The sequence below is a fragment of the Aythya marila genome (genome assembly GCF_965140915.1).
Source record: "Aythya marila genome assembly, chromosome: Z".
NCBI lineage: Eukaryota > Metazoa > Chordata > Aves > Anseriformes > Anatidae > Aythya > Aythya marila.
In genome coordinates, this window is record NC_139080.1 from 21,069,523 (window position 1) to 21,085,477 (window position 15,955).

Sequence of the window (15,955 nt, forward strand, 5' to 3'; positions counted from 1 at the left end):
ACACAGTTGTCAAGCAGCAGTGAATGTAAAAAAAAATGGGAGGCTGAGAGGAGGAAGTACAAGAGAAGTCTGGGGAGCTTCTTGTTTAAGCTTTGCCACCAACCTAAAAAGGACATTTTAGCTACCCTTGATGGTGTTTTATTTATCTTCTGTCACATGATTTGTATCATGCTTCTGCTTGCACCTCCATAAGGCTTGTGAAAGGCAAGAGTGTTCCTCTGGCATGGCTCCTTTGGCTCTGCTGGGTCAACAGCTCAGTCACAGCTATTGTCCAAAGCAACCAACCCACAATCCCCTCACCAAGCCCCACGACTGCAGTAGGACCTGGCACATGTTGTTGAAATCTCACTCACAATTTGAGATTGTAAACATCTAGTTTCTTTAGACTGGTTAGTCGTAACTCATTCTTGTTCACGCATTTGTAAGAAAATTTGACCACAGAAGAGGAAAGAAAAATAGTGCCCAACCCTAGCTTGTTCCCCCTGCCCCTATCCCCCCCAACAATTGGAGGGTTTAGGAATTAAGTGGTACCTAGAGATTTCTCGAAGTATGTATGGGAGTATTAAACAGAGGGGATGATGCAGAGGAAGCATGAAACAACTGGCCCTAGAGTTAGATAAACCTTCAAGTAGCAGGAAAAGAACAGAAAAGCTGATCTCCTAAAATCCACTATTCTGTTATTAATCAATGCTGCTACTCATGCATACCAGGAGAAGTTACTTTTAGGTCCAGATGGATATAACGTCCTTGCAAGGTTCAAAGACAGTCAGATCGGTGACTTCTGGGGAACAAGTTGGAATAAAATTTTATTCTTTTTCTCACTGATCTATTGTGGATGTTTTCTGAGAACAGACAGAAACTTCTGCCATTCAATACAGGTGTCCCCAGTGGGTGGCAGTCATGAAGTATGCCTGAGCCAGACCTGAACGCGATTTATAAAAATGTGCTGTTTATATCTATGCCCTGTTGTTATTAATAGAAAGGGAGCAATTGCAAATAAATTTTAAAGTAACAGGGGAAAGCTTCATGCTTTATGGCACAAATAGTCCTTACAGACAAAATTGTGTAACATACTCCTGTAATGTAAAAATGATGATTTGTTCTGTGTGAATTGTTAAACCAAGAATTGTAAATAAAAAATACACACTTTCTTCAAACGTGCTGTGATAGACACTTTATTTACAGTATCACATTCTGGAATAGGTCAGAGACCATGCTTTCTGCGAAACATTTCACAAATTCTTAACCATATTCTTGACATAGATAGTTGATGTGCAATCCATGCAATCTCCTATTACATACAAGGTCAGATAGCTACCAAATGTCAACCAACGTTCACGTGGCTTGAAGAAGAATATAGAAATCAGAACAAAAACATATTAAAGTGACAAAGCTAAGCAGCTGCTTTAAAATATCATGTATAATAATGATCATGGTCAGTATAAAGATATGGCTAGCTTCTAGCAGAGACAGACTCACGGGCTTTGCAAAAGGAGTGTTGGCTTTTAGGTCTCTCAGCAAAGTTGCTGTCAAGGGCTTTTGCAGTCTCTGTTCAACCTTCATTTTTGATAAAATACAGGACACTATCCCACTTAGTCAGACACAGGACAAAGGACTTGAAGTCTCTAGTATGCAGTTGACTGCTGGCAGTAAGTAGCAGGTATTAAAATAGCTAGACTCGGGCAAATACTAGGCACTTATTTTTCAGATTAGTTAAAACAGCATCTGCTTTTTATTACATGGTTTTCAGATGCAGAACCTCAGATGGTATAAATTATCAAATCCATTGAAGTTGACTAGAACTATGATAATTTACACCAGATGAGAATCTGAACTATCACTGGAGATACAGCCTCACTTGCAGGAATCTTAAATGAGAAACGATGCCCAGTGGATGCAGCAAGAAGTCTGGAAAATCATTTGATCTGATTGTGTCAGTCAACCCATATGTTAAAAGCAAGGTGTGAGAGTCAGGGGAATGGCTGCCAGTTTGTAGATAGGATTTCATTGTAATTTAAAGTGCAGGTTACATGCTCCATTTTGTAGCAGAAACAACATGGTATCTATGGAGTTGAAACAGCCTTCAAGAGTACCTCAACCAGGAATGCTTTCAGCCTGGTGGAGCAATTAGATTGCTGCTAGTAACAATTGACTGTTACCACAGCACTTTGACATAAGCCTGGGGTGTCTCCCAGGAAAACCTCATCAGAAGTCTTTAAAAGACTTGGGCTGCTTCTGAAGAGAAACTTCCTTCAGTGAAAAGACAGAAAGCCAAACTGGGGAGAGGAAGACGGGAAAGATTTTGCCTCCATTCCCCACAGACACAGATCAAAAGTTATTTCTTCAGATGCCTGTGAGAAAGGGTGAAATGATGGTCAAGGGTAGTTGCATGTAGACCAGCAAATACTGTGGTGAGCGCATGCATGAAGACACGAGACTCCCTTTAGGAGAATGCAAAAATCAACCGAGTCACCTCACAACAGTTGTACTTTGGAGTCTCCTGTCTTAGTGAGAGTTGCCAGGCAGGTGGGACTTCCGAAGATCCAACGTTAAAAGACGATTCTTAAAAACACGCAATCCAAAACTGGAGTTTCCAGGGCATGGAAGCATTGGACCATCTACACAACAGACTCAGGCCTATGAAATAAGACCTGTCTGTGGAAATTGGATGCTTTTCTTAGCTGTAGACTTCCAAAGTAGTTTGCTTTTTAACTATAACCAAACAGCTATCTAATTTAAACATGGATGAGGGAGTGCAACACATAACAAGTACTCCTCAATGAGTGGTGACCAGTGAAACCACACAGATCATGTAAAACAATCTGATGAGAACATAAAAGAGAAAAACTACTGCTAAAAGTGAATAAAGAAACTTCTCAGTAGTAAAATATGACTTTTTGGGAGCTTAGTTACTCACTTCATCTGAGTAGAGGCTGAGACCTGGAGCTACTAATACCAAGGTAAGCAATTAGCATAACTCCCTCCTGGTCAGTGCTACAAAGACGAGGTGACCAGTGCTAGCTACTGCCTTCATGACAGCACTGGCACTCTTCTTTCCGTTGACTTCTTTAATCATTTGATTGATTAGCTTCTGCAAAAGAAGACAGGAAAACACAGGGACTTTTCTTTGTTATTTTATTTTTTTTAATATATATATTTTTAAAACACATCCTTTCTTCATCAGTATCAAAGTATTTGAAGAGTTTGGGAGACTTGCATAAGACACTATGGCCAACTTTGCACCAAAAGGCTTCCACGAAGAGCTGCTATCAGGTATAAGGTTTCAGTTTGGAGGAAGATCAATAGAACATTCAGAAGATCATAAAGACAAATGTGTGGCAGCAGAGATACAAACATCCAATTCTTGTTAGGGATTACTTGGAATGCTGATCTCATTCAAACATGCTCCCCAACTTATTTTGAATTTCTTACGTAATTATACTCTGTTTTTAAGTTTTTGTCACTGCACAGAGGTCCCTTTTGTATAAGTTCAAATTCGGGTCAAGTTCAGAGAGAGAGGCTTCACAGCCATTAGAGACAGGACATTGTCTTTCTGCCAATGTGGTTTTGCCCCAAGCTGCAACAAGGCTGAAGTAACCATTGTAAGGGATCTCTGCATTTTTTATTACTTGCAAAAAAGAAATTTTCAGCCAGGCAAATACATCATTTTAGTCATCTATGAGCAAAGAGGGAATTGGTTTGCTGTGAATAATGATAAGCTAATGTTACTTATTATTTTGCATTTTTTTCCTTTAATGCTAGATACCACTTTACAAGAGCCCAAAAATAAGTTCTGGACAAGCCAAAAGATCAGGTGTCCACATGGACATATCCTTGGTGCATTTAAAATCATGCAGGAATACAAAAGTTAATGCTAGCACTTTTAATCCAAACAGTATTCTGCCTTGTCTGGAATATTATAGAAGCACAGCTAACCAGATGAACTCTTAATTCCTAAGATTGTTGCTTAGAAATTTCAATAATTAGAAAAGGGTGTATTAAAGTTCCACACATGGCTGGCTGTCCTCTGTGGACACCTTTAGGACAGGTTTTATGCAGTCCGCATCCCTTGCCAGCCCATTTAGACAGGTAACACTACAGCTGTGAGCATCCATAGGCAAAAATATGAAGCATGTGGTAAGCCCATAGCAGAGCTGAAGAAAGAACCAAAACCAGCCTGGTCCCCACAGGAGATTAGGCCAGAACATCTACTGTGACCATCTGGGGCTGATCAGCTTTGTCACACAAGTTCCTGAACCACCTAGTTCATCTAGAACATGTCTTTTAAGAAAGACATATCGTCAGGTAGAAATGAGTAGAGATGGAAAGGCCATTATAATTCTCGTAAAACTGTTCCAATGGTTAGATATCCATTGCTTAGGGAAAAAATTACCACACGATTCTAGTCAGGTTTTGTTCGGCTTCAGCACCAGCAATTGGATAGTGTTATGTCTTTGTCAGCTAGATTGAAAAGCCATGTCTTAAGTTTCTGTTTCACTGCAGATACTTTTGGACATTAGTCAATACACTTTTTGGTTTAACAAACCAAGGAAAAAAACTTCCTTGTATCACTCATCTTGTACCATATGAATCAATGATTTTTTACTTCATAGAATAGCTTGGGTTGGAAGGGACCTTAAGGATCACCTGGTTCCAAGCAGGATGGCTGGATGCTGCTGGATGCAGCACTCCTGGTGGGGCCTCAGAAGGGCAGAGCAGAGGGGCACAATCCCCTCCCTCCACCTGCTGCCCACCCCTCTGTTGGTGCAGCCCAGGACGCAGTTGGACCCCTAGGCTGCAGGCACACACTGCTGGCTCGTGTCGAGCTTTTTGTCCGCCAGAGCCCCCAGGTCCTTCTCTGCAGGGCTGATATGAGTGAGTTCTTCTCCCAGTCTGTGCTTGTGTCTGGGATTGCCCCAGCCCAGGTGCAGCACCTTGTACTTGGAATTGTTGAACCTCATGAGGTTCACGTGGGCCCACTTCTCCAGCCTGTCCAGGTCCCTTTGGATGTCATCCCTTCCTTCTTGTGTATCGACTGCACCACTCAGATTGGTGTCATCTGAAAACTTGCTGAGGGTGCACTCGATCCCACTGTCTACGTCACTGGTAAAGACATTAAACAGGACTTGTTCCTAGACAGACCACTGAGGGACACCACTCGCCACTGGCCTCCATCTGGACATAGAGCCATTGACCACCACTCTCTGGGTGTGTCCATCCAGCCAATTCCATATCCACTGAACAGCCCACCCTTCAATTCATCTCTCTGCAATTTGGAGATAAGGATGTTGTTTTTGTTTTCTTGCTCTTCTCTCAAAGATTTCTGTTTACCAACAGTCTTCTTGGATCCTAAACGGGATGAAGCAAAATCCAACAAAAATTGCTTCAGTGACAAACACAGAACTACCATTGTCATTGTAGTCTCTAGAGATTTCTCTCTTTGTAGCCAAGAATTACACGAGTCTTTTTGACCAAAGCACCATGTTCAGGAGTTCATTCATTGTTATCTTTCTTGATAAATTCCCTCTGCATCTCTTCATTTCTCCTCTAAACCCCCAAATAAAAACTCATTAACAGAAGAAAAAATCCAGCCTGAACTTTCAGTTCTCATTAGGTCCAGCAACACACGATTTTCTGAAGTTGAAAAAGGCAACAGCAGCATTAACTTTGCTATAACGTGACCGATTATTAGATCACAGGAATTATCTGCGGATATGGTTTTACTCCCTTATTTTTTGCAGCTGTACCAATACAGTTATTCAGAAATGATCTAGGACAATTTTGAAAGGCTCTAACACTAGAAGACCTGGAAGAGACAGAAAAAATGAGTGCACAGAAAGAAAAGCACATATATATATATATATGTATGTTTTTTCCATGAGAACCATTAGCACTAGCAGCATTAAGGCCACTTTGCATAAGTTGGGTCAGTTAGAGAGCTAAAAGATCCTCTGGCATGCGGATTGTCTGCACAGGAGAAAAACATGGTCTGCAAACTTGCTGATGATTAGATAAAAGTGTAGTTTGATTGATAGCAAACGCATACATGTGAAATGGCTCTGCAAGGCACAGAAAGAGTACCAGAAGTAGTGAAGCAGCTATGGTACAAGACAAGAATTTAAAAAGACTGGCTCAAAGTTCAGAAGTAGAGTAGAGCTATAGCATGGGAATGTTACAGAATTACTGTGAGATGACATAATGAATTAGCTTAAGCTTACAGCATAGCTGCAGGGTTTAAAGATGACAACAGCCATAATACTCAGAGAATTCCAGAAAAACAAATTGGAAGGTCCCCTAAAACAAAAGGCTGTGTTTTCTATGAAATTTTGTTTTGAAAACAACTTGCTCAACTGACCTTCAATGGTCCTGAATTTGGGTGTCTTCTCTGTTCTTGCTTAAGCTCTGGTATTTGGTGGGTAGACTAAATGGACAGGTGAAAACTTAACCCCGCGGGAACGGGGTTAAGCTGAGGCAGGGGAAATTTAAGCTTGACATCAGGAGGGGGTTCTTCACAGAGAAGGTGGTTGCACACTGGAACAGGCTCCCCAGGGAAGTGGTCACTGCACCGAGCCTGTCTGAATTTAAGAAGCGATTGGACTGTGCACTTAGTCACATGGTCTGAACTTTTGGGTAGACCTGTGCGGTGTCAAGAGTTGGACTTGATGATCCTTGAGGGTCCCTTTCAACTCAGGATATTCTACGATTCTATGAAAATGACAGCCTGCTTTCACTGTTGGCAGGTGTATTACTTATTAGCTACCCACAAAACAATTGCCTGCTTGCATTCAACTTATAAACAAAGTCATCTAGGCTGCGTCATTGACTTATCTTTGTGGCATATTACATCCCCATCTTTTGAGCTGTGGTTATTAATTTTGTACAATCTTTGATGTCATTTAAAGCAAACATTAAGTTGTACATAGCCAAAATCAATTCCTAAAATAATATTAATCTGCTCAGTCAGAATCCCCCATTTGCTATTTTGTTTTCAACTGTCAGTTAACCAATGTTCTACTAAGTAACAGGTGATATTAGCAAAACATATAGAAAGTGCCATGAAGTAGTAAGACAAAAAGTCAGGAAGAAGTCTAAGAACTACACAAACAGTATTGTGATGTAAACACTGTATGTTTTATCAAGCGTGTTGTCTAACAAAACTGTGGTCGGATCTATTTTTCATATACCCATAGCTCCCAACATTAGTTCTGCCAATTTCCTTTACTAGCTTCTTGATTGGACTGATATAAGTTACACATTTTTGGCTGACATAGGTGCTAGACTGATGATCAGTAATCATCTGGATGTTGCCCTTTTTATAGCCAGTACTCTCAATTTTGTCAAGTCCTCTGGATTATCTTTACTAGTATCAAATTTATTGAGAACTAACAGTAGCAATCCAGATAGCTGCTCAACCAGTTGGAATGTAAACGCTGATTTAAGTTATCTCAACACGTAACATTTTAAGCCTAGCTCTGGTGGCTAACATCTTCCTGAGTTACTGCTGGAATACAATGTATTTTTTTACCTTCTGAAGTGATAAAAGTTTGGGTTTTTCCCATATATTCCAAACATAGAAAAATATCTAATTAGTCATTTATATTTTACTAGCAGTATTTCCATAATTTCTATGGAACCATATTATTCTTAGGACTAACATAACCCACCCTAAATGTATCACTTTCAGTCATGAGGGCAGCAGGGGACATGAAGGGTGCTGTGTTCTTTGCAGACGTAATTGCCTTTTACAGCACTGACTCAGAGGAAGTAGTAACTCTACATAAAATATTCCATCAGACTGGCTGATGTGTTATCCCAAGATGGTGTGCTGAGGCAATAAAGAGCAGTCACTGTTCTGAGCATCTGTTGAAAGGGCAGAGTCAGCTTAAAATCTAGCCAATTTTCAAAAGTCAGTTAAAAGCAGTTCTGTATTTTCCTACACATCTCCTAAACGACTTGTGGAGCTTATTTACAGAAACATGTCTTTCCTGCTATGTGACAGATGCACACAGAAGAGGGAACTGACTTAAACAAAAATGGTGAAGCTAGCCACAGATAAAAAAAGTGCAGGCAAAAGTAACCAGGGAAATATTTTTGTTCAGGGTTACTTGCAACAGGTTGTAGCACTGTCATCCAGGAATGCGCAGCTATGTTTGACTCTGCTCCTTTCAGAAAGAAGTGACCTGTAAAGAGACATGAAGAAGCAATGTATTATTGAGTCCATCCTCACTGTCAGACCACAATTCTCCATGTAACAGACTTCTGCAAAAACTTCACGCAACATGCGACAGCAACAAAAATCAGTTACCAGACGATGTTTATCAGCAGTTTATACTGGGGACAACAGAGGACTGACTATGATCTAGAAAGTTCCTTTTACATTCCCCTCCATATTTGCATTCACCCAGGCTTTTCTTTTTTTTTTTTTTTTTTCTCTTTATATGTAGAAATAGTATTTGTTTTATTTTATAAGTAGAACTTTCATCTTGTCTAGGAATTATCATTCTGTGTTTTTCCCCAAGTGAACTAATTTCAACTATCTTTGCAGTAAAGCTGGGCATAAAACTCTAGCTGTATTCGTATTTTTAGGTATACTTATCAGAATCACCACTGGCTATTAATATTTACACCATTAAGTTTTCACTCGTCAAGGTAAGATCTATACAAATGACACCACAAATATTCTTGCTGAGAGCACTTCAGCCAAACTAGCACATTTTGCACAACGTTCTCTCTGCAAACGGTGAAGCGTATTATCATCCAGACTGTAGTCTGAAACATGCTTTTTCAGTTCCCAAGCTACTTTCAAACAGTTGTCTTCGGAATGCTAATTTCACTCTTGTGTTGGCAGATCCATGCAGAGCGTGTCATGAATGTTGCCATGGTTATACTCCCCATTTAGTAAACAGGATGAAATAAGCCCACATTCAATGGCAATAATGCAACTTAGACCAATCCCCAGTTACTCTTAAAGTGGCTCCTCTTCATTTACACTTCTTAAAAACCTGAGTCAACACAGGTTGCAGATTCATTTCCAAGTTGCTAGTATTAGGGGACACCATCCCTTTTAATAAGTGCTCAAACTGAACAAACAATTTTTCACTTCATGGACCATCTCTGCAGACAAGGCAAGAGACTGAGGAAAGGGAAAAAGTTGCCTTCTTGCCCTTAGCAGATGTGGTGACTGCAGCTCATGAGTACCAGATGCAGGTTGTCACCACAGCATCAATTATCGGGAAGGAAACTGCAACTTTTGTAAGGCCCAGAGCTATTTTAGGATTTTTCTGATGCTAGAATCAGTCCAGGGTGGATCCAATTTCCCTGGCAGTAAATGCCATTTAGAGGGTGGAGTTGGCAATGGACTGGGTTTATACACCAGATCATCCTTCAGCTCTTACTCACATTAGTTCTGCCCTTCTCTTCCTCAGTTCGTCCACTCCTAACTCACAGCCTGGTGATTTCTTATTTTCTTTTTTAAAGATCTCTAGCTTTCCTAGAGAATTGCAAAAGCAGCCATTCAACTGCAGCCAGTAAACGTTTGTTTAAACAAACAAATGAACAACAACAACAACAACAACAACAAAAAACACAACACAAGCAAAACAAAAATCAAAGCCTTTGTATTTACAGAGATAAAAGGCTGAGAGGAGGCTACAAAACAGATCAGGACTGGTTATCCAAGTGAGCACATGGAGAGCTGTGGTGCCTGTGCTGTGCCCCGAGCAAAGCAAACACCGGACAGCATCCGTCAGGTTTTGCTACTACTTGGAACCATGGAGACATGGAAGAAGAACTTGATTTTTGTGCTGGCTGTAACAAAGCCCTGACAAGCACTTATTAAAATTACTAACTGGGAAGCAGTTCTGACATAGGGTACTGGAGAGATTCACCCTTATTCTCAGTTTGGGGAGCGGTTACGGAGCATCAGACCTTTACTGCAACTGGATAAATTCAGAGGCTCCGCAGAGACCTGTCCCTGTCCAGAGGCTCCATTTTTTTGGAACCACAAAAAAAAAAAAAAAAAAAAAAAAAAGTATTTGTACATGAGCAGACCACAGCAGATTACTATCCCTCCTGCTCAGGGATCGCAACGTTTGCAGGATGACTGATGGTGACAACTGCCTAAGGCGGCAGTCAGCCTGACACAGCGTCTCCTCCAGCCTCCGAACCACACCACGCGCGGGGCGGTATCTGCTGCCTCTGAAGGACTCCAAGCACAGCCCAGCAGAGGACAGTGTCTAGCAAGAAGACAGCTGTCCTGTGAGCTCTGCCTAATTTACTGGAGCAAAGCAGCATGGAGACACGTTAAGTATCAAGGGGTCCTTTCCTGTTCAGTAGTTGAAACTGCCGAATTCTTGCCACTTCTGGCATATCCCACTGGAAGCAAAGCTCTAGCTTTCTGGAAATATATGAGTGCATCGTGCCGCTGTTATTCCAAGTGGAGAAGTGAAGCGGAGGCATATCTCCCAGCTCATCTTAATCCCCGGAGCACAGAAAAGGAAAAGGAAGAATGCTCTCCCTTTCTATTCAAAGCAACTTCAAAAGTTAGATGCTATTAGTGACAGACTGGTAGGAAAAAAAAAAGAGAATTAAATCCCTGTCCAAGAGACGGATTCCAACGAAACCTTTGAAGCTACTGAAGTAAAAGGAAGTACTTGGTTCTCTGACAAAATTTTACTGCAGAGCCCTAACCATATCTTATCTCTATCTTCTGAATTTGATTACAAGGCTTAGCCTGAGATATTAGCTCTGGTACAATTTCAAGATTACAGGGCAGGAAGAGTAAGAATCAGGAAGGCAACTGGATGGAACATTTACAGGCTGTTTGTCAGGAAAGAACTACGATGTAACACGACCTGTCAGTACCAAAGGGTAGGTACGAAGGAGGAAGAAAGCACAGAAACAGGCAAATATACAAAGAAAACACAAACAGTTGGTATAAAGCAAAGGTGAAATCCTACCAAGATCATCCCAAATCCACATCGGTAAGCTGTGTTTAACTCAGAAAATTGAGGGCTCCAAATGGATGAAACATTGCACAGCTCAGTTACCTGGTTTTGCAGGAATAACATGATAAAACAGCCATACATCAGTCTAATTAGCACTTGGACTACAAAATTTCTAATTGTTTTTAAAGCCCCGGAACAAATGCTGAATTCAATTTGTTCATCCAAACCTGCTGAAGCACCTTTAGAAGGCACTTTGCTTGAGGATGCTGCTACATATACTGCTATGGGGCTACGAAACTGGAAAGCAAACAAACAAAAAACCAACTCCACAGAATGATCTACCCTCACACTAGATCTTTACCAATTACTCTTCAGTGCACAGCTCCCTTTGACCAAACGAACCTTAACCAGGTGGTAGAGCACCACTTCAGAGCCATATGGAACATCTCGGTCTCTGATTTCATAGGGTGTCTAAGTTATACAGGAGCCCTCATGTTTAGACTGATCCCTTGAAAGCCTGTCTCTGATACAAACCAAGAGGAGTCCGTAAATCCTCACTGGAAGTTTCAGTCCTAACAGAGGGAGAGACACATTTGTAATATTTTTTTTGAATGTTAGAGGATTGAGGGCTTAACAACCAGTAATCAAAGCTTAAATGGACCGTTAAGAAAAAAGTCCAGTTTGGTTTCCCCAGTTTGCTAAAGGCAATCACTGGTGGCAAAGTTAGAGGAAGCAGATATTGTAGCCAAGCTTTTTAAAAGAATGCTGGTTGTTTAAACAGGAACCATTTAAGTGTTGCTTAGCTATCTCTGACTCCCCCTGCCTCCATGCTTTCTGCAAGTCCTCCGTTATAGTTTATAAAGGCACGGTAGCTCACAAAAGACTGGCAAATACCAGAAACAACTGCCGTCTTGGCTGTGCTGGGGGAGGCGGGGAGGCAGCAGCACAGCCAGGGCCCTGGGGACACGCACCACGGGCAGGAGTTTCAGCTCCTGCAGGAAGCATGCGTTTTCAGTTTCTGGCATATGTAAGCTGTTTACTTGTGGGTACAGCTCTCTCACCCTCACAAATGAATCTGGACTCAGACTCCTTGAGATGGGAAGCAGAGATTTTATTTTTATTTTTTTGCTTTAGAGCCATTCTACCAGAATTTAGTGTCTCGGAAAACGCTCCTAAGAGAATTTTTAGTGCATGTAGCTTCCCTTTGGCAGGGGTGAGCATCTGGGAAAGCAAAGCCTTTCGCTCCTGATGCTGGTGGACTAAAAAACTCATGCAGTGCTTCTATCCAAGAATTAGTACGCTGCCTGCCATGGCGAAGGAGCTGTTTGGTCTAATTCAAGGAAGTCTCAAATAAAATGCAGTTTAAAGGGAGAAAACTGGAGAAGGCCAAAAGGAGGTCTGTTAGTGCAGGATGCATAATACCCACAGGAAGGCAGTGCCACGATGTCTCCACCTAGGCCACCAGCAGCACAGCTTTGCCGACAACCCCTCGCTGTTGGTGCACCGTGTGGGCAGAGGTGCTCTGACACGTGCTGGCAGCCCTGCCGGCGGCATTTTGCAACTCATTAACTTTTGAACTGGCCTCTCCCATCTGTGGTGGAGGATGTCTGACCAGGAGAGGTTAAAGCTTCTATAGCTCTGAGGAATCATTTATTTTTTTTTTTTTTAACTATTATGAATTTTTAAGCATTATGCACATACCTTACCCTGATTAAGTCTATGTACTTGCAGCTAAAAGTACCTAGAAGACAATTATTTTACAAACGGAAAAGTTTTTATCAAATTGATTTGCTTTTACTTTGGTATTAGAAAAACACAATCCTTTGAAAGTATAGCTTACAAAAGCTTATGAGAGGAATAACAACGTTTTCAGTTTGACTGTTCACGAGTTCTGAAACTCAGAAGTTCACAACAAACCCAGGGTGATGTTAAATCTATTTTCCTCTCAGAGACAGCATCTTCTGCTTTTGACTTTTTGCAAATGGAAGTAAGTTAAAACTCCGAAGAAAGCTGAGACAGCCTTATTTTGCTGTTCGGAGCCTCTGAAATTCTGAGCCTTGTAAATCAGTTACATGCGTTTAATTTTAAGAAGTCACTTGCACATTATCATTTTACTCGTAACAGTGATGCTTTTATCCCTAGTAACTCAGTAGTGAGCTAAACTGTCCCAACAGATATTCCAACACAAAGCTCCTTATAAGGAAGAAATAATTCCTTCCCAGGGTCTATTCTCAATAAATGTAAACTGAATGGGCTCATTCCTTGAGGAAATACAGAGCAGCATTAATTCACAGAGCTCTGGGACTCTGGCACACACAATGCCCACCCCTTTAGCCCATCTCAGAATGACTTCATACGTCAAGTATCAAGCCACAAAAAGGCAGAGGACGCAGAAATGAATGTCAAGAGGATTTAGTTCAAATTAAGATGTTTATCTCTTTACGTTATTTTAGAATAGCGCTAAAGCATGCTTAGTATCTTAAGTACATTTTCCTAAATGCTTTTGGATGCTAGCATCTGACTCCAGTTTTAGAATCATCATGGAATTTAATTGGAATAAAAAGCTGGCCTTTGAAAGGGCTCTTTCAGTGCTGCTGGTTTATTTACACTTTAATAGAGAGACTCTGAAGTCTTAAAAGAGCTCGCAATATTTATCCGAGAGTATTTGATTTTATTTAAAAGGCTAGTAAAAGGCAAGCTTTCTGTTTTTGACTCCTGAAATTAGTTTCTGAACATAACCAATGAAACTATTTAAGAGAACGTTATAAACCAAAGAACTGATTGTGCGCTGCTTTCTTCATTGTCCAGTCTTCATCAACGCTCACCACTACTGTCTTTTTCTCCTGTGCTTGAATTTCCAGAGTCACTGCAGTGCAACGTATAGCGATATTCACTACCTTTACCTACAGTGCTGTTTTTCAAGCTTTCCAACGATATATGTTAAAATACATTTGAAATCCATAAAACCAACAGCTTTTTTTTTTTTATAAGAACTGCTTTGTTATCTCAAAGTCCTTCACGAAACAGGTTAAAAAAAAAAACAAACAACACCTTATTTTAGCACCGTAAATTCAGCTATTTCAGTGCACCAGTCTTTCTTGTGCTTGATTATTTTAATGCCACCACCTCTTGATATGTTTTAATTAACGCTTATCACTTTTGCTTGTGTCTTTTTGTAAAGCTCTAGTTCTAAGAACCATCTAGCATCCTTTCCTCAGTTTCTTCCTTTTTCTCTCTGACCACCTATGCTCCTCATGTTTAGAAATATTCTATGCAGAATCTAAAACGCACAAGTCTTTATCTGAACGGTGAATTCTTGTTCTCATCTTTACAGATAAGTTTTAACCACCAGGGAGGGTGACTTGCATTGGCCAGCATTAGGTTGTCTGCAATCCATTTTCCACATACAGACCAATGTTTGCTTCATACAGAGACAACTGTGCAGCTGCATGCGATCTTTCTTTCAAATCAGGGTAACTGGTAGAATGCTCTGTCCTTGCGTGTGTTACTGCGAGGAACGAGAATGACTGCAAGCGGCCAAAGGCTTTGAAACATTAAGAACAAATTTCACTGAGCGGTCGCCAAGGGTACTTCTCCAAGTGGCTCACAGAGCAGACTTGGATTAAGTGCAGGGGATTAAACATGTTAAGGCTGCTTCTTCTGCAGCTTTCCTTCTGTGTGACCCCGGAATGCAGACCTTCCAAAACCGTGAGGCAAAAAAAGAGGAGATGAACGCTCAGCTCAGCAAGGTCCTTCCAAAAGGAAGGACCATCCACCGAAAGAGAAACTAGCTACAAATTTATATACAGTTAAGGGACGGCTTTAGCACGTTTTAATTTTTTTTTTTTTTCCCTGGAGTTAACACACCCTCCTGGTTGCTTTCAGAAAGCTGGAGGAGCTCAAGCGGCAGTGCTGGCAGGACAAAGGAACTTCAGAGGAGAACTGGCACGCTGCTACGTCAACGCAGAAGGAACCCAAGGAGGAGCGTGGCTGCTGCTTACGGCACAATTTCAACAGCAAAAGATGCCACTCGTGTACTTCCTAGCCCAGGAAGGAAAAAAGCCTCCACAGCACCCCGTGCAGCTGCCAGTATTCACAGGCTTCATGGCAAGCAGCTCTTCCTGCGCGGCAATGCTCCCGCTGCAGCGGGGGGCTCGGAGCTGCCAGGGAGCAGCCGCTGCCCCGTGCAAAGGGCACCTCCAGCGGCACCTGCCTAAAACAGGAGCAGCCCCAGAGCAAGGGGGACAAAAACTGCTTCAAGACGCGAAAAACTGCGAATAGCGAGTGAGAGACGGGACCAAAAGTAAACGAATGTGTCCGCTGGTAACACCTAACCGCGCAGCTCAAGCTCGCACCGCGGTGCCTGCTTCCTTCCCCTGACCTCGGGATGGCCACGCCGGCAGCGCTACGACGCTTACAACGCCCCCGCCCCGTGCCTGCAGCACTCGGGCTCCGGGGCACCTCCAACATTTGCTGGGGGCTCGGCGAGCTGCCGGGAGCCACACCGGGGAGCAGCGTGAGGACAAATGAACCAACACACACACACACACACACACACAGCACCGGGGGGTGCGATGCGGGGGGGTCGGTACCTAGCGATGCGGGTCCGCCGCCGCTCCCAGGCGCCGGCCGAGGCTCGGGGGGCAGCCGCGGTGCCCGCCCGCCGGCCGGGGGCTGCTCGCGGGCCGCCCGGCGCCGCCATCTTACAGCCGGGGCGCGGCCCCGCCGCCGCTACCGTAACGCCGCGAGTGCGCCCCCCGCCACCGTACCGTATTCCTCCTACTGCGCGCGCCACCCCCGCAGAGGTGACCGGGTTGAGGGGGGGGGGGAGGCGGGGCCACGCCCCCTTTTTCCCACATCGCGCGCGTGACGTCAGCGGGGGCCGCGTCCCCGCGTATGTGTGTGTGTAAGGGTGGGGGGGGGGCGCGCGCCCGCCTCTCCCCCCTCCCTCCCCTCCCTCCCGTGGGCGAGGCGCTGGCCACGCCCCCCGCGCGCACCATATAAGGGCA

The 15,955-nt window shown here is 42.9% G+C and overlaps 1 protein-coding gene across 5 annotated transcripts; it reads right to left on the reverse strand.

The window, feature by feature from the left end:
• Nucleotides 1–1,202: 1,202 nt before the first annotated feature.
• On the reverse strand, nucleotides 1,203–15,663 carry LOC309890390 (uncharacterized protein). 5 transcript variants are annotated; one of them, XR_014319413.1, is made up of 4 exons: nucleotides 15,539–15,663; nucleotides 8,106–8,180; nucleotides 6,356–6,575; nucleotides 3,113–5,349 (listed from the first exon to the last, which is right to left on the reverse strand). XR_014319413.1 is itself a non-coding variant. In XM_082784184.1 (3 exons), the coding sequence occupies exons 1-3, from the start codon at nucleotides 15,646–15,648 to the stop codon at nucleotides 5,689–5,691; spliced, it is 303 nt and encodes a 100-aa protein (XP_082640310.1). In that variant the 5' UTR covers nucleotides 15,649–15,657; the 3' UTR covers nucleotides 3,113–5,688. The 5 variants fall into 5 exon arrangements, 1 of the variants encoding a protein (XP_082640310.1); XR_014319412.1 differs by lacking the exons at nucleotides 3,113–5,349; nucleotides 6,356–6,575 and adding an exon at nucleotides 1,203–3,091; XR_014319414.1 differs by having other exon boundaries at nucleotides 6,356–8,180.
• Between the last annotated feature and the right edge of the window lie 292 nt (nucleotides 15,664–15,955).